Source organism: Clytia hemisphaerica, unplaced genomic scaffold, assembly GCF_902728285.1.
Source record: "Clytia hemisphaerica strain Z4C2 unplaced genomic scaffold, Clytia hemisphaerica genome assembly, whole genome shotgun sequence".
Classification (NCBI taxonomy): Eukaryota; Metazoa; Cnidaria; class Hydrozoa; order Leptothecata; family Clytiidae; genus Clytia; species Clytia hemisphaerica.
The window spans coordinates 843,848-865,994 of record NW_027103657.1 but is presented as its reverse complement, the minus strand read 5'-3'; the positions used below and the strand labels follow the sequence as shown (position 1 = coordinate 865,994).

Sequence of the window (22,147 nt, the reverse complement as noted above, 5' to 3'; positions counted from 1 at the left end):
TCTTATAGTGACTAAATTTTGACAAGGTGACTAAAATTACGGCCGAGTAATAATTAAGGTCGACTAAGTTTTGGCCGATAAGGTTTAAATTTTTGAATGTGAATTACATACCTTCTTTCACTTCAAAATCTTGTGCGAAAGGAATAACTTTGTGCTTCTTCACCTACAAACGCATAAAAAAAATAAAAAACGCCTTTAATATTGTCGTTTCGTATGTCCGTCTTACAAGTTGTTAGAAAGTTTTGAATTATAGTTATACTAAAAGTTTAAGAAGCGTAATGACTCCAAATATTGAACCGCTTGTGTTGATGAAATTTATTTCCATTTCAAAGTTAAAGGTTTTGTTTTTAATTAAGAGTGATATCGTTTGCTTGCTCATCAATTTTAATTACTGACTATGATCAGAAAGAGGAAAAGAAAAACTATTTTTTGTTTACAATATAACAATTTACCTCGTAGTATGCTGTTCCAGTTTGACTACCATCATCAGAAGATGCCTCAAAATTCCCATTTGAACAAAAGCATAAATTATCCTCAGTGTAGAACCCATTCTTCTTATTGAATTTTGTGCGACATTTCAAAATGCATTCGATTTGTGATCTAGCGTCAATGCTTTGCGAGTCTTCTGAGAGAAGAACGACGCCATTTTGTTTGAGGATGCTCAGGTAGTGAGCAGCGAAAGCCAACGATTGAAGATCCAATAGAACAGTTAGTAAGCTGGCCCACTTATACATTTTCTTCCACAGTTGAATCTCGCTTATTCGAACTCGAACGGGAATCTAATTTGTTCAAATTACAAAGAGATTCGAATTATAGAAAGTATATCAAGAGGGTTTCTCCTTGACGGGGACAGGGAATGAGTTCGAATTATAGAAAGATTCGAATGATAGAACTTCGAATAAGCGAAACACTACTGTATTTTATTTTTGAATGAGAAAATCTTGCCAACCAAAAACACTTTCAAGAGTCACTATCGCGTAGTAAAAAATAATTTTGAAATATCATGAAATTTTTGAAACATGGAATGAAACGATAAACAACTCTTCACGACACTTTTGGGAGTTCATTGATTTGCATGTCATATCTTTGTGACATTTAAGTGGTCATATTGAAAACTTGGATTCATAATTCAAGATGTTTTCCCTCAAAAATTCATATTTTTAAGGAGATGTCATTTTAAGGGCTCTGACCATAGTGAATTTTTAATATTTGCCATGTAAAAAATATAAATTTCTACTTGATGTAGCCCACAAACGTTTATAGTTGAGTGTGCACGGTTCCCGGGGGGGGGAGGGGGTGGTGCATTGACCTTGACGGCCGACAGGGACGTGCCGCTGGAGTTTGAAAACCGAACCATGTCAGATATGAATTTTTGGCAAAATTGGGACCCTGTCAGAACGAAAAATTTAAAATTTTCCCATTTTCGCCCTGAAAATAAAAGTAGACGAAAATTTGAAAGATTTTCTGTTTTCCACCCTGAAAATTGTCCAAAATAATAAAAAATCAACCCTGTCAGATACACATCTTGAAAATTAATAAATTTGGGAACCTGTCAGATATCTTCAGAGCCTAAAAAAGGAACCCTGACAAGCGGCACGTCCCCGTACCCAATTTTGCCTAAGTGCCTCCCCCGGGGCACGGTTAGCTGTCTAGTAATCACTTGAAAAGAATAGTCAATTGATTCAGATTGATTTAAATGGCGTGTTGAACCTGGTATAATGTGAATGAATAGGGGCATTTTATATTGAGGAAGCTGCTTAGGAAATTCCGTCCAGTTTCGATAACTCAATCAAAAGTTATGACGATTCTAAGTTTATGTTAGGCCACCAATAAGTACTTTTTATTTCTAAGTTCTTGAAATTTCCCCATCTATCAATTTAAATCCCAACAAAATTATATAAATTCTGCCAACCGCGAAAGTAAGTACCATCGCATTTTGGCCGACCACTAAATTAAGTACACGACAAAATCAATACACTTAAGGTACACGTTTCTTTTTATGAGAACACCCAAAATTTTTGAAGCCTTCGGATGTTCTTAACTTTTTCAGATTTAAAGCTAAAATGTTCTTAACCACAAAACTTAAAAATTTCTTGTTCTTAACATGTTCTTATTTTCGCCATTTTGTGGATATTTTTGTGCATTTTCCTAAGAAAACAGGTATTTTAGAGCCGACAAGGCCTTAAAATATTCTTAACTTGTTCTTCACATTTTGGCTATCGAAGCCTTATGTTCTTATAAAAAAAACGTGCATTATAATTCTAGCTTCTTACGGTGTTACCAAGCAGGAGGAGGAGGCCCTTAGAGTTATAGTTCCAGTTTAGGGATTTAGTATATTTCTTGTTTTGCTAATAAAAAAATCAAGATAATTTGATGAAATCTGAGAAAATTTCATTACTCTCGGGTGTAATAGCCGGGGGGTTTGGAATGAGCGGGGGGATTGGATAAAATCTCGAAACTTAATAAGCGGGGGGGGGTTGGAATAAAAATGTCCTGGGTGAAAAATTTTCGAAAAAGGAGGCTGATACAGAAGAATTAGGGCAAAAAAGGGAACTTTCAAAAAAGATTTTTCCCAAAAATCAATAAGCGGGGGGGGGGGGTTGAAAAGAATGTCCTGGGTGGAAAATTTTTGAAAAATTAATTAGCTAACTATTAGGTACCCGAGAGTATATAAATTTTGTTTTTAACCAACATCTGGACCAGAATTGTTGTAACTTCAAAAACAATTGGAGTTGATCGAATTTTGTATTTCATGGCTTTTACTTTCCGCTTTCCAGGATTCAATCCATTGGTAAACATTGAAATATTTATTTAGTAATTCAAGTGGTTTTTATTGTATTCTGTACCCAAACGTTGCGTCAAGCTTACTTTCAAACTTCAAATTTGAGCAGCAGATTTGTTTAGCTTGAGGGTCAAATCTTACAACCCAAGGTAAAAATGTATATTAAGTAAATTTTTTCAAGAACGTCAATAAAATATTTTTACGCTCAAAAGTTGTCAAAAGATAAGCACATCCAGGTTCAGCTAAAATTAAGACATTCTAATAACAAAAAAACTGTGTAATTAAAAATCATCTTGCGAAAACAAAAACATTATAGCTTAATATGTAGAAAACACAAAGAAGATCAAATGAAAATGATATACAAGCGCTATATAGGAAGATTGTCTTGCATTGATGCTTCACAAACAAAGATAAATCTTTGATCACAATTTTGGAGAGCCCACGAGCTTCCACCATCCTTGAATGAAACACATTTCTTTCTACCACTACCAGATCTCGACTTTTGAAGATTATGATAATAAACAACCTTGCTTCCATCACTCCATTGCCATTCGGTTTCAAAAGATAAACCTTAAACGTAAAATTTTGAAAAATAATTAAGTCTAATTAATCTCTGTATTTTGAACCTTGTATTTCTGTATAATTCGAACTATAGTCGAAAAATTGATTTTAGTATTTGGACATAAAAGCTATGTCTTAGGTTCTCTAACACTTTTAACAAAGAATTGCCTTTATAAATCAATTTTTAATCAAATCCCTTAAGAGTAATTAAGAATTTAATTTCAAAAATGACGCTATGAACTTTAAAAAGACGTTAATAATATGTTGCATTTATACCTTCTTTTATAAAAAGTGCTAAGTTTTAATGGGTAATTCCCAGTTTTTCCAAACTGTCCGCAAAGAATTGAACTGTTTTAAATTAAAAACTGTGGAAAACTTTTCTAAATTAATGCATCAAAAGTTATGGCTATTTTTCAATCAAAAATTGGGATGAAAAATCGGTCAAAAAAACACTATTTTCAAGATTTTGAGACAAATAAGCTTTTAGAAAAATTTTCAGAAAATATATTTTTAGTGCGGCAAAAGATACACCATCTACCGCAAAAGACTTTTCAAAATATTACTTTCACAGAAATTAGCTCTTCAAAGTTGAAATACTCTTCTTCATCAATTTTTTTTCATTGCAATTCTTAAATTTTCAGACTCGAGGATAATTGGCCTAATATAAAATGTATAACATGTCAAAGTCTTTTGATGTGCTACATCAAGTAGAAATTTATAGTTTGTACGTGGCAAATATTAAAAGTTCACTATGATTAGAGCCCTTAGGCTGACCAAAACGCTTTCCGTAATCTTTATATAATTTGATGAACTTATGGTTCCTTACAGATGGAATATATATGTATGCTATAAGAAAATATCTGAGCGAATTGGGCTTTCCCAGAAAAAAACCGTACACCCCCTGTTGAGGAGGTCAACTTCCGTTCCTAGGGGGTAAGGTTTGAAATGTTGCGGAATTCCATAGGGGTTTACAAAAATCCATTAAAAATAAGCGGAATTCCATGGGGTATTGTTTAAAAACCTCATAAAAATTCGGAATTCTAGAGGGTTTTGACCCCTAAGTTTCTTGGAATTCCAAGGGGGGTACAATATCTTAAGTTGGAATTCCAGGGGTAGCTCATACAAAAGGTTGGACCTCCTCAACAGGGGGTGTACGGTTTTTTTCTGGAAAAGCCCATTGCTTCGTAAATTCTATTTTCAATGTATGGAACCCACGATACATGGACACGCCTCTAGGGCGGTTTCTACATTAGTCCTACCCTCTGATTTCAATACGGATGATGAAATACATACCTATCCAGACATTTGGCGTACCACGATAAGTAAGGTAGACGTTATCCTTCTCTGTACTATTTGATATGCTTACAAGATGTCCACCTTTGCTTTGGCAAAATAGCTCTGCGAAGTTCCATGTATTTCTAGCTTTGATTTCTGCATAACAACGGTTTGATTTCTTTTTCCAACCAGTTTTGCATGCTGTTTTGACGAAAAAGAAACATGAAATAAAATCGTAAAGTATTTTCGACACAGTTTCTAATATACTCATGCAGTAGTATAGATAAGCACAAAGCTAATTTATCCCGGAATCGGAAATTTCAGGGTCTAAAATCGAGGAAAAAGATTTTGTGCTCTCCATTTGCCTAAGTACCACCCCTCCCGGAGATTTATTACAAAGTAATTATCTTTTCATGAGTACATAAATACAAAAATTTTAACACATTAAAAATGTGTTTTAAACTAAGTTTATACGAGAGAGTAGGTGAACTGTGAACTGAAAAGTTAATGCTGGAGACATTATTTTAGAAAATTAAAAAAAAGCGTTGCTAAAAGGACTCTCCTATATTTTTAAAGATTCTAAGTCGTCTCAGGTTGAGTGTCAACTACTTCAACTCGCTTACTGCAAGCGCAACTGGTTGTTTCCTTTTTCGGAACACGACACTTTCTCATTGGAGATTCATTCTGGCAATTTCTACTTCTTGTTTTCGTTGTGCTTTCATCACAATTACATTTTGACCAGCTGCTCCATGCACCGAACTCTATAACAGATAATTTGTATATCAATTGGCACAGTGTCCAAATTTGGAGTGGTACTACCACATCCCTGTCTCAGTGACCCGTTTTGAAATTTGGCTATGAAAAAAGAAAAATTTCACTGGGTTTGAATTTGAGGTCTCAAAAACTTCTGGCGTTGGACATCATTTTAAGTCTGGTTTTCCAGATTCACTAATGTGTGATTCACTAATATTCAATTTTTTTCGCAGTTTTGTGAGGCTTTTATATAAACTCAATCACAATATTTAAGAATTTTGAGTCTGACAATATTTAAGATACGAATCAAACTTACCGACATAGTTTACTAAGACAGCGACTTCAAGCGTTTCTTCTGCATTGGAAATTGAGCATACGTAGGTCCCCTTCTCTTTGACACTTGCAGTCACAGTAATCGTGTTATTGTCTGCCGAACGATCTACCTTATAGTCCACTGCAGCTCCTGCCTTTGCGATTTTCCCGTCCATTTTGACAGCATTTCCAAGAGCCGAACAACTGATGTTGGCAATCTCACTAGGATATATGTTAATGCTTGAGACAGATGTTTTTTGCATTTCAAAAGCTTTCACTTTGAGTTGCAACGTGTTTTTATCTTTGCCTAAAAGAAAACAGATGACGCCAAAGGCGAATTTAGAACGCCATGATGACGCCCCTAATAACGACCCTGAATGTGTGTCTTGATTCAACATGATAAAATATAGTGTAGTCTCTCTAACAGAAAACAGAATACACCCTAATAACGGCCTATGAGAGGGGGTCACACTGGAAAATTAAAGCATGCTTTATTTCGTTGTCATAGAAACAAGTGGTTATATGGACGTTATGAACGTTAGACAAACGTTGTGTGCCAGCTGGGATCACTAATTGACCTACCTAAGAAGTTCTCAGCCTCGCAAGCATAAAACCCTTCATCAGAAAATTGAACATTTCCAATCGTCAAAGTGTTTGCTTGAACTTCAAAACGTCCTGCAGGCATCGACCAAAATATACGTTTCCATGTGATTTTGGCTGGTGGGTTTGAACGAACTTCACAAGAAGGGAATCTAAATTTGATCCCCTGCGGCACAAAGACCAAAGTCTTTTGATTTTGAATGATTGGTTTAGCTGGTAAAAGAAAGATACATATAAATGAAAATGGCGCTGTAGTATAGTGGTCATTAACCTTGGTTGCCACATAGGCAAATGCAGCGGCACTTGGCAAGTGAACGAACCTTCGTGCTGGTCAACCTATGTCATTTGAGGAGAACTGGGAAGTTAGTTCGTAGTGGTGGTAGGGCGCTCCTTGAATGAATCTATAGTTACGAAAATCAGCCTCAGAACTTGCTACAACTCGACAAAATAGAATAAGATATTTTACATGAAATTTTCTTGACTAACTATTGGCATAGGCGTAGCGGTTTAAGACACTGTAATTATTGTCGTTGTTTTATCAAAAGATAATGAATATGTCATAAACCCGTCTGCACTCCCTCATAAGTTATGCGGGGTATCTCGCTACGCCTATGTTTGGCTTACTAAATTCTAACGCATCCACAATATCTCTTATGTTATAGTTCTATTACAGTAAAAATTCAAATTAACCACTAAAAAACACTAAAAGACGGCTAGTATGTAAAAAGTGGACACTTTTTTACCTCTTTAATAGTGTCTGCAAATTAGAGGTTGGACTGTAGCTCAGCTTTAGCATTGCATTCGCGCAGGAAGAGAGAATAGGAAGTAAAATAATACAAGAGACTTACACAACACGGTAAGATCCCCAGAATGTGAAGCTTCACCAAGGATACTTCTAGCTGAACATTTGACAGGACCTTGGTCAGACCAACTTGTATTGTAGACGATCAACTGAGTCTTGATTTTGGATTTCTCTTTGTTGGGAACAGAAGATATTTCAAAATCCTTTGCAGAACTCTCCCAAGAGACTTCTGGTATTGGATTCCCGTAAAAAACACACTCGAAAGTCTTTGATTTAGTGATATTAACTAATCCATGATTCAAGGAATTTGAAACAAGTTTTGGTGACTCTAGACCTGGTCCACGAGGTCCCTGAGGTCCTGGTGGTCCCTAAAAATAAATGTCAATATTCAATTGAAAAAGGTCACTTAAAAATCAGAATCTTTGTAGTTATAGTTAAAAAGATTTTGTTTCTATGAGATAAATGTTCAGTATATATCCGAAAGGGAGGGTTTTCTTGATTTTATAAGTAGACTACTACACAGTCGGGTTGAATCGATGTCGCTTTGGGAGGTAAGTGAGCGTCGGAGTTAGGTAAGCGTAGAGAGAAAACTTGTAAATGGTTCGGGCTGAAAGGTTTAATCAGCACCCTCTGTAATGTTTGTGCTTATAAAATGGACAAAATCATTTTAACTTTGTGTTAATGAACTTTGATCTTATAAAAATATCATATTTCTTAGAGAAAACATATTTTCTTATAATTAGCATAAAGCAATTATCTTTTTCGCATTTTTAATTGTTTCAATTTTGATCAGAGAGTTTTCACGTTTTCTGATTTTCACATTTCTGACAGAACACCTTTGTAGAAGGATGTATGTTGAGGGAAGTCAGAGAAAAAGTCACTATTTTAATTTACAAATTTGGAATTTAAGTCAATGAATTTCAAGCACATCAACAGGATCAATCATCCTCACCCTCAACTCGGATCAACTCAGACCAGCCTTCAAAGCCGTCTGAACCGAATCAATCAATCAAACAACATCACTCAACGATGGAAGCTCAATCTCAAATCGAATTGACAATTGAACATGTCAATGACATCATAGACGAAACACCCGTCCATTCCTGTGCGACCAAAGATGTTGACATCGCCGTCAACGAATTGGTTGAACATCGCAACACTCTTCGACAACACCGTAAACATCTGATGGATAGTGAAATTCATGATGAGAAATTTGTTGCACTATTAACGACCACCCTAAACTCAATTAAAGCCTATTTCAAGGAAGCGAAAGAGTGGAATTTCAAACTCGAACAACTTCGTATCAAACGTGCTAACCAAGATGATGACGCCAAAATAACCGCCATGAAATTCACCGTGGCCGATCTCAAACGCAAAATCGAGGAGATCAATTGCAAGCTTACTGTTGAACTCGATACAAAAACCGACGTTCAGCTCGTTCAAATGGAAAAGGATTCCTCTAATATGAACACTGAGATAAAAGAGGTTTCTAACAAATACGAACAATTATTACAAACTCATGTTACTGACAAGACTTTAGTCACTGATATTACTAAAGTTGGAAAAAGCTATACAGAACTGACCAAGAGTTTCTCTGATTACCTGAAACTTTTGAAAACTGAAGTCGATGAGAGAGACATCTACAAACAACGTTCGTTTGATGAATCAAAATTGAACATCAAGTTGGAAAAATTTGCTGGTTATGCTTCAGAGACCGACATTTACACCTTTCAATCGACATTCAACAAAATCCATCTGCAGACAACACCAACAAAGCTGCTACCAGACCTTCTCAAAAACAATTTCCTTCGAGGACCAGCTCTGTCATTAGTCAAAAACATCCCAGACATAGACGAGATATGGACAGCCCTCAAAGCAGCCTATGGAGATACCAGATGTCTTCTCACAAAGAAACTCCAAATGCTGAGTGATAAAGACCCACTGTATCGTATCAAGGACCCCGAAAAACTCATCCTAGCTACAACATCAATTATCAACATCATCAAAGAACTGATGCGACTAGCAGAGGAACACCATCTTGAGGAGTCTTTATTTCATGGAGATGGCCTGAATCGTATCTACAACCTGATTGGAGATAGTCGTTTAACCCGTTGGTTATCATCGATCTCTGACGAAGTCCTTTCACCCAAAACCACCTGGCTTCGCTTCATCAAATTCTTGGAGAAAGAACAACGACTTCAACAACAGAAACTAGTGATTCACACCAACAACCCTCAGAAGAAGAAGACTGATCCACCACAGAAGGACAAGAACGGTCCCAGACATGGGGGATATTCAGCAGACTCAAAAGAATTGTTGTGTTCAATCTGCAACACCCCTGATGGATCAGATGATCACGTCTCCACAAATGGACCAGGACATTCTCGATTACTTCAGTACTTCACATGCAAAGCATTCGCCGAGCTGACACCAGCAAACAGACTTGCACTACTCAAGAAGAAAGGATATTGCTATCAATGTTTATATCCCGGAGCAGATGCCTCATCAGGACGTCACAAGATTGGTCAGTGTCAACGCCACTTCACTTGCTCACATCCATCACATCAGGGGAACCAAGTTCGAAAGCATGTGCTAGTATGCGAGGAACACAAATCCACTCAAGACAACCAAGATCTGTTGGAGAAATTCAAGCAGCGTTGTATGAAGAATAACCAACTTCCAACCCATGCCAAGGAGATTTGCATCGCCTTCCATGCATCATTCCTATCGAACCACAAGACATCACCCAAGGAAGATTCTGTCAATGAGAGAGGAATCTACCTACTTCAAACAATCCTCGTCAATGACCAACGAATCAACGTGTGATCGCCAAACTTGGTAACCATGCAACCAAGATATCATCCACACCGATCAAAATTGGTGGTGTTGGTGAATCAACAACCTTATCAACACTTGGTACCTACAGTTTACAACTACCATTGTGTGACGGAGATCAAGCCTTGGTTTCCGGCATCTGTATCAAGTCGATCACAGCAACATTTCCTCATTACCCATTGGATCAAGTCATGGAGGATATTCAGCAATCATTCAGCTCAAGTGGCATATCAGATGTCACACTTCCTAAACCAGCTCACGTCGTTGGAGGAGACACTCACCTGATGTTGGGTGTCAAGTATTTACGTTATCATCCCAAGCTCATTTACCAGCTACCATCCGGACTTGGTATCTATCAATCCGCATTCAAAAACGCCGATGGAGGACGTGGAGTGATCGGAGGCCCACATCACATCTTCACAAAGATACACCAATCATTCTTCAGTCATAACCAGATGTTGAGTTTCTTCAATCACCAATACCTCATCGCAAGAGGAGGAGTCCAAGTCGACCCAGATGTGAAGATGCTATCCTTACTCAGCAAAGACAAGCGTTTCGAGCTCTCAGAATCAACAGGATCAGAGATTACATATAGATGCATCAAGTGCAGATCCTGCTCGACCTACAAAAGTTCCGACCATCAACAAGATATCAGCATCAGGGAGGAAGCAGAGCAGGAGCTGATCAATGAATCAGTCAAACTCGACCTCAATACCAACACTGTGACAGCAACCTTACCCTTGCTTCAGGATCCAAGCATCAGACTCAGCCCAAACAAGGACATTGCTATGAAAGTGTACCAGCAGCAAATTAAGAAGTTAAACAAAATCGAGAATCAACAAGACAAGCATGACATCATTGCGTCAGAGAAGAAACTTCAAGATCTTGGTTTTGTTGATTATGTTCATAATCTACCAGCTGACCAACAACAGATGCTCAAATCCAGTACCGTCCAAAACTTCATACCCTGGCGAGCAGTGTGGAAGTTATCATCACTCAGCACTCCATGTCGCATTGTTTTTGATGCGTCACAACCAACCCAATCAGGATTCAGTCTCAACGATTTGCTAGCCAAGGGAACAAACAATTTGAACAAACTTCAGGAGATGATGATCAGATGGTCCATCCATGAAATTGGTTTACACAGTGACGTCAGTAAAATGTACAACACTGTTAAGCTCGACCCAACGCATTGGACGTTGCAACGCTACATATGGTAAGATGAACTCGATCCATCAATGATTCCCAGAGAGGAAATAATCAAGACACTGATCTACGGAATACGTTCCAGCGGTAACCAGGCTGAACGTGGATTGCGTCAAGTTTCCGAAACCTTCAAAGATCAATATCCAGCTGCCAATCGAATTCTTCAGGAGGATGTGTACGTCGACGACTGTATTTCTGGCGACATCAACACAGAGTAAGCATGCAAACGAGCAGACCAGCTAGAAGTTATCACATCCAAAGGAGGCTTCAAGCTGAAAGGAATCATCCTATCAGGTGCAGATCCACCATCACACCTTACTGACGATGGAGTATCAGTGGCAGTCGGTGGTATGAAATGGTACTCAAAGTCTGATGAAGTTTCGATCTCAATCTCAGAACTGAACTTCTCACCAAAGAGAAGAGGAAAGAAATGTTCAGCTGCAACCAATATCATCCCAGAAGTACTCACACGTCGCCACTGTGCATCAAAGGTGGCTGAAGTTTTCGACATTACTGGCAAGCTATCACCACTTATCGCTGCTATGAAACTCGATCTACGAGAGTTATCCAATCTTCAATTGACTTGGGAAGATACCATACCAGATAGCCTACGACCAATTTGGATATCACATTTCGAGATGATGCAAGAACTTGGAAACATCAAATTCAAACGTGCCATCGTGCCTATCGATGCTGTATCGCTTGACATTGAAACGTTGGATTTCGGAGATGCAAGTAAAACATTGATCTGTGTATGCATATACGTTCGATTTCTCCGCAAGAATGGTCATTATTCCTGCCAGTTATCATTTTCAAGAACCAAACTCGTACCAAAAGACATGACATTACCACGTGCTGAACTTTATCCATCTCTAATGGCTACCCACACTGGAGAAGTTGTTCAACGATCGCTCAAACGATACTTCAAATCAGCAACAAAGTTTACAGACAGCCAAATATCCCTGTATTGGATAACCAACGATCAAAAAGTGCTCAGACAATGGGTCAGAAGTCGTGTCATTGAGATCAATCGATTCACAAGCAAAGATGACTGGTTGCACGTAAAATCCAGTGACATGATTGCAGATATAGGAACCAGGAAAAGAGCAACTTTGAATGATGTCAGTCAAGAATCATTCTGGATCAATGGCTTCGATTGGATGAAACAAGAAAAGAGTCAATTCCCAGCAAAGCGTGTTGAAGAAATCACATTGTCCAACAAAGAGTTATCCGAAGTCAATAAGGAAACCCAAATCTGCAAGAACATTGAAGTGCACGTCAGTCTCAACAGTGACGAAATAAAGAAGAGATACGAGTTCTCTTCCTACATCTTGGATCCAAATCACCATTCATTCCATCAAGTCATCCGAATCATGGCATACATCTTACGCTACTGCAACAATCTTCGCAAAGCAAAACCAAAGCTTAATGGGGAATTATCTGAAGAGGAGTTATCATCAGCAGAGCCGTACTATTTTCAGAAAGGAACATCTGAAATCAAGAAGTTCACCAACAAATCGAAGTACGAAAACATCGCAAGAGAACAAAATGGAACACTCAAGTATTCTGGTCGTATACTTCCTGATCAAAGCATCTCAATCGTGGGAAGATTCACCAAAGTCATGAAAGACTTGAGCTCATCAACCTTCTGTGTGCCTGTTTTAGATAGGTACTCTCCTGTATCATACAGCATTGTCATGGACATTCACTGGAACCACCCTACTGCACGTCATTCTGGTGTTGAAACAACTCATCGATTTGTTCTACAGAAAGTGTACATCATTGATGGCAGAAGTCTCGTCAAGCAAGTTCGTGATTCATGTCAACGGTGCAGATACCTGATGAAACGTACAGTCGAAATTGCAATGGGACCAGTTCCACCATATAATCTCACCATAGCACCAGCTTTCTTTTACTCACAAATCGACCTATCAGGACCTTACCTGGCTTATCAACCACAAAACAAAAGGAAGACTATCAAAATCTGGCTTGTAGTTTTGTGTTGTTGTTCAACTTCGGCAGTCAGCATCAAAACAATGGATGACTATTCAGCAACATCATTCATCATGGCATTCACAAGATTTGCATGTGACAGAGGATTTCCAAAAAAGCTCCTTTGTGATGAAGGGAGTCAGTTGGTTAAAGCATGCAAAGAGATGAACCTCAACCTTCGAGATGTCCAATCAAACCTGATGAAGCTTCACAAAGTCGAATTTCAAGTCTGTCCTGTGCAGGGACACTATATGCATGGGAAAGTGGAAAGGAAGATACGTGAAATCAATGCATCTATCGAGAAGATCGCTCACAAGGAAAAATTGTCTCTCCTACAGTGGGAAACGTTATCTGCGACAATGGCAAATACGATCAATAACCTACCACTCGCCCTTGGTAACATCGTTGGTGATTTCGAATGCATGGACTTGATAACTCCAAATAGATTGTTACTAGGAAGAAACAATGATAGAAGTCCTGAAGGAAACGTGATATACACCGATAATCCATCAAAAATCTTACAAGCAAATGAGCAGATCTATCAGTCTTGGTTCGAGATTTGGCTTATTACCCACGTTCCAAAATTGATGAAGCAACAAAAATGGTACCAAACAGAGAGCATCAACATTGGAGATATTGTCATCTTTACGAAAACTGATTCAGCAATATCAAAGGATTATACGTATGGTCAAGTTACTAATCTTGAATACAGTACCGACGGTGTTGCACGTAAAGCCACCATACGATACAAAAACGTGACAGAGAACGTATTTCGTGAAACCAAACGAGCAGTTCGTGGTTTGGTTATTATTCATCACGTTGACGAGTCTGACGTAATGACTCAACTTGGTCAAATGGCATTGTATGTTGATTTGGCTTGTTCAAAATGATTTTCCCATTGGGGGGAGTGTAATGTTTGTGCTTATAAAATGGACAAAATCATTTTACTTTTGTGTTAATGAACTTTGATCTTATAAAAATATCATATTTCTTAGAGAAAACATATTTTCTTATAATTAGCATAAAGCAATTATCTTTTTCGCATTTTTAATTGTTTCAATTTTGATCAGAGAGTTTTCACGTTTTCTGATTTTCACATTTCTGACAGAACACCTTTGTAGAAGGATGTATGTTGAGGGAAGTCAGAGAAAAAGTCACTATTTTAATTTACAAATTTGGAATTTAAGTCAATGAATTTCAAGCTATAATTCATCAATTTTCACTGAATTATTGGCATGGCATTTCACAGCACAACTCATAGGCCAGCCGGTGAGTTTTGGTTCTTTTGTTTTTCTGTGGTTTGTCTAGGACTTTGGTTCTCAGTGCCTCTCTTTAAGTTAGGATAACCATAGGATTTTCAGTACAATTTTCAATTATAGAATTTACCTAAAATTTCCTTTGGAATTAGCTCATTTCAGTCATGTTTTCTTGTCATTTTGTCTCTATGATTTGTTCACATTTTTGAGAGATTTTAGAGGTTTATCACGAGCATTTTGAGGATATCTACCAGTGGATACCCCTTAAAACCACATACCCCTTAAAACCCACAATGTTGCATTTTTGGCTTTCATAACTACCAGATTTAATTTTATGTGGTATGTTTCACTTTTTTACAACCTCTTATAAATGTTCTTTCATAAAATACCAAATTTTAAGGATTTTAAAGATGCTAAAGTATCTTAAAATTCGAAGTTATTCAAAATTTTATCAAAAATCCCTTCAAAAAATCAGGTTTTTTGGACCTAGAAATTACACAATTGAATTTAAGGTCATAAAACCTATACTTTTTAGATACCTATACTTATGGTAGGTATGAAAAAATCATTTTCATCTTCGTGAATAGACCCCAACGAAAATGACAGGCCCTTAAAATTCTACTTTAAAGCACTTTTATGGTGATGATCAATAAAATCTGAAAATCGACTTTCTCAAAACCTGGTCATGTTGCATACCAAAATGTCACAAATTTGATGTAGATTTAGAAAAACACTAGAACCATAGGTCAAAAATGAAGCGAATGAAGGTTTTGGCCTTTCGTAGCCGTTTTTGACGAAAAAACCACACACAATTGCATTATGGGCATGAAATCCTTAAAAATGAAAATATTGTTGTGGGAATGAATTTCTAGCAAGTCTTTGAACCATTGAATCACGAAGCAACACCAAATTTGTATCCATCAGCTTGAGTATCCCGTTAGCAAGGGTCGGACTTTGTGGTTTTTAGCCTTATTTTTGTAGGTTTTAAGGGGTATTTTGATTTTAACACATATTTTTGAGATCATTTAGGTACTAATGGTATATTCATAACATTAGTAACTTTACAGTGAATCACTGTTCAAAATTTGAGGTCAAAAGAACTTTTTTGTAAAAAGTTATTCGAGAAAAACCATTTTGTAGGTTTTAAGGGGTAAATAGCTAAGACTGCACTTTTTCACTTCCTCGTGAAAAACTGAAAACTGTTTTCTACAAAACATCACTGCTAGGGAAGACAATCATAGACAACGTACTTTCAACACAAAAAGTTTCAGCCTTACACTCCAACTAAACAATGAGATAGAGGGTACCACTTTTTATTGTGGGTTTTAAGGGGTATCCACTGGTAGGATATTTTGTCATTTAGTCAAGGATTTGTCATTTTAGTTCAAAATATTTATCATTTTCATTTTGTACTTTTTAGTTTGAACTCTGTCAACACAATACATCAATCAACTTCAATTGTGTGCGTGTTCCAAACCGACCCTTAATCTGTGTCCAGCCTGCCTGCCTCTACACCCTCCGAAAGCATCCAACGAGGACCTTTTTTTAAATATCTGTTTCCCAGACATAGCCTTCCTGGAAAATTTGATCTGTTGGCCGAATATTTCAAAAATCTTATTCCTAGAAATGAAGATCTGTTTCTCCGCAAAACCTAAATTTTTAATCTCAAAGTATCTTTCCTAGAAAATTTGATCTGTTTCCACAATTTTCAGAATGAAAATTTTGATCTGTTTTCCCAAATAGGATATCTGTTCCCCTCTCCTGGAAATTTTCATCTGTTTCCCTTTCTTTTTGTTATTGATATCTGTTTCCCCCATAAAGTTCAATCTGTTTCCAATGCAATATCATCAATTTATTACGTCATCTCCTAGAAATATTGATCTGTTTCTCTCTGATGACGTCATCAGCTGGAGCGGGGAAACAGTTAGTTTTAAGGAAAAGCTCTATCCTAGAAAATCGGATCTGTTTCCCCATTTTTCAAAAAAAGCTCTCTTCTGGAAAAGGGAAACAGATATTTCGGGGAAATGGGCTCGTTGGCTGCTTCTGACCCTCTCATAACCATCTTTCACAGCACTTACTTCAAAGAAGCGCCCTTCCAAATAGACTGATTTTTAGATTAGATTTTAATACTGCGACTGGGAGATGGGAGTCAATTTGAAATGGAGTCAAAATGGAACTTACTGGAGGGCCTCGAAGACATTTCCTTTTTTTCTCAGATTCCAGGCTAGATTTACTGTGTTCTGTTTTGATGGTGTAATCTTTTTCCTGGCATTCTGCTGAAACGAAAATATTTGATCACCCTGCTTAAAAATTTATTCAATCGTTGAAATTGCAAGAGAATCTCTCTCTGATTCTTTTTTGTTAAACTGTTGGCGAGAGATAACAAGTACATACCGTGAAGTCGGGTAACTTGCATCAGTGGAGGGAAACTTGCATAGCCATCAAATGACTGACCAATCAAAGCATCAAAATTTCAAAATAAATAAACTACACAGCTCCGTTCGCAGCTCTACTCTACCATTTTTGTTTTGATTTAACTTTGTATTTTAATGACCAGACAGGTCATTCATTTGAGGGCTTTGCATGTTACCCATCGTCTTTTCTCTGAAACATCATTTGTCTTCTTTAGGCGTGAGGAAAAGAATTCCCAAAAGTCATTATACATAAAATAATTGCGTCCTCGAGATTTCGTGGGATTTCTCGTGGGATCATGTTACTTGAGACTGCTTACAAGATAATTGCAATCATTTTACATTCTCGCCTATTACCAATCGAAGAAAATCTTGACCAAGAACCGCAATGTGGGTTTAGACCTGATCGAGGCTGCATTGATGCCATTTTTACAGTTAAAACAGCCCTTCGCAAACGACGAGAACACGGAAAAGAATCCTGGGTATTTTTTCTTGACCTAGTCAAGGCTTTCGATCGCGTACCCAGGCAGTTACTATGGCTTATCTTAGAGAAATTTGGAGTTCCACCTAAATTAACCAGTCTTCTTAAATCCTTACATGAAAACTTCACCGTTAAATTCACCGTAGACGAAGTCACGCATGTAATGTCATGTACCATTGGCGTGAAGCAAGGGGATATTCTCGGCCCCATACTGTTCACGTTTTTTCTTGCAGCTGTAATGATCACCTGGAGAGCAACCACCAGCCTACCATTGTGCATTTTTAGATCAAAACAGGATGCCAAAATGACCGGTCGGAGCTACCGTGCATACGGCGAGGAGTATGAATTTCAGGACTCTGAGTATGCCGACGACACAGCCCTCGTTTTCGACTCAAGAGAAGACGCTAGTGTTGGTATACCGCTCTGTATGACCCATTTCGACTGTTTTGGAATGGAGATCCATTCGGGGCCACCTGATTCGAAATCTGTCGTTCTTTTCTGCTCGAAACCACCATGTATGTATGACGATCCTGCAACCTTTGATCAAGCTGACCTATCGAATATAGTTTTTGGTGACAGATTTATTCCTGTTGAGCGAGAGTTTATTTATCTTGGTAGCGTCATAAGTTCCGATTCCTCAGATGATCTTGATGTTGATCGTAGAATACAGAAAGCGTGTAATGCATTTGGTATGATGAAAAGTTCATTATTTTCCCGCACTAAGATAAAGCTTAGTGTCAAAGCAAAAGTTTATCAAGCATTTATTCTACCCATCTTATTGTATGGTGTTGAGTGTTGGAGCTTGACGGAAAAGCTTCTTTATAAATTGAGAGCATTTCACCATCGGTGTGTAAGAAGTATTTGTCGTGTTACTTTACTCGATCGTAAACGTACATCTGATCTTCTCGATAAACTTTCTATGGAATCGATAGACACCTACATTTGTCGTCAACAGCTCAGATGGGCTGGGCATGTAATGCGCATGCCTTGGAATCGCCTTCCACGGAAAATGTTGTCGTGCTGGGTCCGTTCTAAACGTCCTCGTGGTGCTCCGAGATACACATATGGTCGATCTCTATTTAAATGTTTGAAAAAATCTGGCATTGATACTAATGTTTGGCATGATTTGGCTTTGAATAAATTAGAATGGAGAAATTTGATTCACTCTGTGAAAATTGATCCTTGATGATAATTACTTGACTAGTGTATTTCTTTTTACTAAGACAATACTATTTTATTTTCCGAATAGCATAGTGTTTTATTAGTTTTTTGAAATTTATTTTATGCGCTGTGATCCTCATGCTTTAGGCATGTGGCCTACGCCCTTATTTCTGGGTAGGTTTAGTCTCTCTCTCTCTCTCCTCGAGATTTCTAAACCAATCAAAATACGAGTACAAAAACATGTTGGTAAAGCCAAGACTCTCTGTTTTGAGTGTAATGTGCATGAAAAAGATGTAAAGTAAACAAACGTCCTGATTGGGTAAGTGTTCTTAAGTGAACAGTTTTCAGCCAATCAGAGCCTGTTTATTTGGTATTTTTGTTAACAACGGCAAAACAACTTATTCGAGAGTCGAGTATATTTTAAAAGCGGGCTTTCGAAAATAGTGCCTTTCTTAAAAAGATTGAGGATAAAAACAATCCACCGTTATCAGGCTTAAAAGGTTTTAGTTTTCCATAAGAAGTGTTCCCGTTTCATATTAGCCCGGTGTCCACTTAAAGCTTTATTTTATAGACTGGATGGCGCGATTAATACTTTACTGGACTCACCGTCATAAAAAATTATCAAAAAGCAAAGTTAAGTCAAAAGTAGTCCCTAGTCTAGTTTTATATCAGACTGGTGTTTCTATTGTTATATTGAGTTCGATTTCCCGTGCTGAATAAACAAAAAATGTTTTTCTCTCCTCCTTTCTAAAGAATATTACTCCTCATCCGTGTCACTGCCACGTGAAAAAAGCTTCTAATTTTAAAATTGATGAGTAAGCAAACGAAACGATATCAACTTAGTTTAAAATAAAACTTAATAATAATTGCTTACCCTTCGATCGACAATTCGCCACAAAATCTTTACAAAGTCGTTCAGTCGGAACAAATTTTGCCAACGATCGAATAATCTCGTCTTGGTATGTTTCGTTTGATATCCTCCGAATTAATTTCGTAAACTTCTCTCTATTGAAAATGAAACGCCAAATATCTTCTTCCTCATTTTCCTCTAGATCTCTGCGGTGCCGTTGTTTTCCATCCTCTATCGAATAAAATGAGTAGATTGTAGTGTAGGATCACTTAACGACGCTCATAATGAGTTTAAAGCCTGAAAAGCTAGAGAGAAACTTCAACCTCAAGCAAGAATGATGCCTTAAGATTTTTATTTTCTTTTACGCGGTATATTTCTCGAAATTTGATATGGATTTAACTTTCAATTTGGTTTTTTGTGTAAAACCATGAGAAATAAGTGGTCTCATTTGCTTCGAAGTTTTGAACTATATAGCTATAAGTTTACAAGGTCTTTAGACCTTATTTGGGGCCTTATTTGTTCAAAATTATTGAAGGTTCAACTATATTTTCTCTTCAAGATTTTCAAAAAGAAAGCTCTTTTTACCAGATTTGGTCGAATGAATAACTTTTCAGAGTTTATATTGATGTACTCACCATCATTGTGTGGAGCCACTTTGAGCCAATTTTAATTTTTCAAGCAAAAGGACCTCTAACGAAATCTTATAACTTATAGCTATATAGTTTAAAGCCTCGAAGCGAACGAGGCCGCACTTATATCCCATGGTTTTTACACAAAATACCATTTCTAAGTTACAAATTTCTAAAAATATACCGCGTAAAAACAAAGAAAAATCTTGCTTGAGAAAGGTTGAAGTTTCTCTCTCAAGCTTTTCAGGCTTTTAACTTATTATGAGCTAATCTAAGCAAATCAACGTACACCCTCATAACATACCTTTTGATATCTCACTTGAATCTTGTAAACGGCTTTCCCGCAATTCTTGAACTTGTAGGAAATTGTAAAGCGAAAGTAAACCAAAACAAACAACGAAAAGCCAAGAAAGCTTTTCCATATTAACCAAAAAATCTTCAAAATATAAGAATGTACGAAGTCTTTCTTCAATATCTATCAATGAAAAAGTAGATTTCTACCGCATTCCTTCGTGTTTTGTATCTTTTTGGAATCGTATGAAATCGTAAATCGTACAAAAAGTGATAACTCCCTCTGAAGTAAAAGAGGAAAATTTCTAAGTTAAATGTATTTTGTTTTGGCGAGTTTGGAATATACAAAAGTGACATTTTTCAAGTGCCCCAAAGTCTCGAATTGCTACTACGTGCGTCAATACAATGTAAACAGTATGAAGGTTAAAGGTTTTATTTTTACATAAGTGTTCCCGTTCCATATCAGACACATATTTCATATCAGGACACTATTGTTATATTATGCTGATATAAGCCAAAAATGTTTTTCTTTTCCTCTTTCTGACCAATCTTGCTCCACATCCATATCAATATGAAAAGCTTGTGAATTAAAATTGATGAATAAGCAAATGATATCACTCTTATTTAACAAAATCTTTAATCATAGTTATATATTCTTAGAAATTGTCAATCAAAATTCTACATACACTGTTTTCAATTATCCCCACGAAACTTTAAAAAAATTTCAGACAATTAGATTCTAACAACCCTATCTCACAGCCCCGGTGGGGTGTGACATTTACTCACAGCAGGAATAAAGATTTCGATCGAAATCCCAATGGGAGTAAAAATTGTTTTGTTTTAAGTGTCCGTCGTAAAACATCTTAACCCTCAAAAAGACTACATTCATTTTGTCAGAAATTTATAGAATTTAGTGATTATTAATAAAATCATTAAAAAAGATTTTGATTGCTTTGTTAGAAAAGGTTAAAGAAAAATGAAAGACAAGATAGTTTTGTATACAGGGTGTCCCTAATTAAAGTATCGAGTCGAAACACAACTATGAGTAGAAAGTTTTATGTGCGTGTTCACAAAATTGTATTCTAAGCTCTCCCTCTTTTTTCTTTGTCATTACGATTAATTTATACGTTGCCCCGCATTTAGAAATTTTGTTTGAAAAACACAGAGGTCACGTGTTCTGGATGGGAAAATAGGTGACTTTATTTCCCATCCATGAGTTTCGGATCCAGCCCCTTCGGGGCTTTGAGGTCAATGGTTCAACCGTTTCATGAGGGGGAATTAACGAGGATGGGGATAACATAAAAACGTGTGTAAAGTGTAATAATTGTAATTAAGGCGAGACCAATTCGAATAATTGTTTTACGGGTCCGTTGACCCTGAAATTCCAAAAATCGAAATAAAAGTAAAAATGATTTGGTAGAACATTTCTATTTTTTTTGCTTTACAGACTACCAAATTTTGGTAGTTTTTTCAAGGTTTTGAGAATTTTATGTTCAATTTTTCATTTGATTCATGAATTCGACCTTTTTGTGTCTTTTCATTTTTTATTCTTTATTTTTGTCAAGATCTAATTGTTTTGGCTGCCTTTTCAGATGATTTTTTAGGTGAAATTCTACTATTTTTTCACCGACCGACCAACCTTCTTTTTTGCGTAATATTACGTATTTTTGAAGGAAAAAATAAACAACAAGTTCTAAAGACGTTGACTAAGGTAAAGTAAAATACTCACCTTTTCTTTTGATATCTTTTGAATTGAATTCTTCACATCCATTCCGACCGTAGTACAGTGGTAGAGCATCCGGCTACGGTTCGCAAGGTTGTGGGTTCAACCCCAGCCGGGTCATACCAAAGATTCCCAAAATGGTACTTGATGCCTCTCTGCTTGATGCTCAGCAACTAAGAGAAGGATCAAGGGTAAGTGGAGAAATCCAGGGAGAAAGAGTGGCGCCC

General features: G+C 37.0%; 1 protein-coding gene across 5 annotated transcripts; it reads right to left on the bottom strand.

The window, feature by feature from the left end:
* Positions 1-111: 111 nt before the first annotated feature.
* LOC136803234 (uncharacterized) lies at positions 112-20,792 on the bottom strand. Of its 5 annotated transcripts, none has more exons than XR_010846113.1 (11): positions 20,211-20,792; positions 19,302-19,508; positions 16,556-16,650; positions 7,132-7,453; positions 6,266-6,496; positions 5,688-5,990; positions 5,242-5,379; positions 4,637-4,819; positions 3,145-3,352; positions 453-625; positions 112-163 (listed from the first exon to the last, which is right to left on the bottom strand). XR_010846113.1 is itself a non-coding variant. In XM_067059958.1 (10 exons), exons 1-9 carry the CDS (start codon positions 20,326-20,328, stop codon positions 3,150-3,152), a joined length of 1,800 nt encoding a protein of 599 aa, XP_066916059.1. In that variant the 5' UTR covers positions 20,329-20,792; the 3' UTR covers positions 638-756; positions 3,145-3,149. The 5 variants fall into 5 exon arrangements, 1 of the variants encoding a protein (XP_066916059.1); XR_010846114.1 differs by having other exon boundaries at positions 16,556-16,647; positions 20,211-20,790; XR_010846115.1 differs by lacking the exons at positions 19,302-19,508; positions 20,211-20,792 and adding an exon at positions 16,769-16,946.
* Positions 20,793-22,147: the final 1,355 nt, after the last annotated feature.

Coding starts and splice junctions, on each gene's coding strand:
- LOC136803234 (XM_067059958.1), bottom strand. CDS start 20,328: ATGGAAAAGCTTTCTTGGCTTTTCGTTGTTTGTTTTGGTTTACTTTCG. Junction 7,454..16,555: donor AATGTCTTCGAGGCCCTCCA/GTAAGTTCCATT, acceptor ATTTATTTTTAG/GGACCACCAGGACCTCAGGG. Junction 5,991..6,265: donor CGAGGCTGAGAACTTCTTAG/GTAGGTCAATTA, acceptor GTTTTCTTTTAG/GCAAAGATAAAAACACGTTG.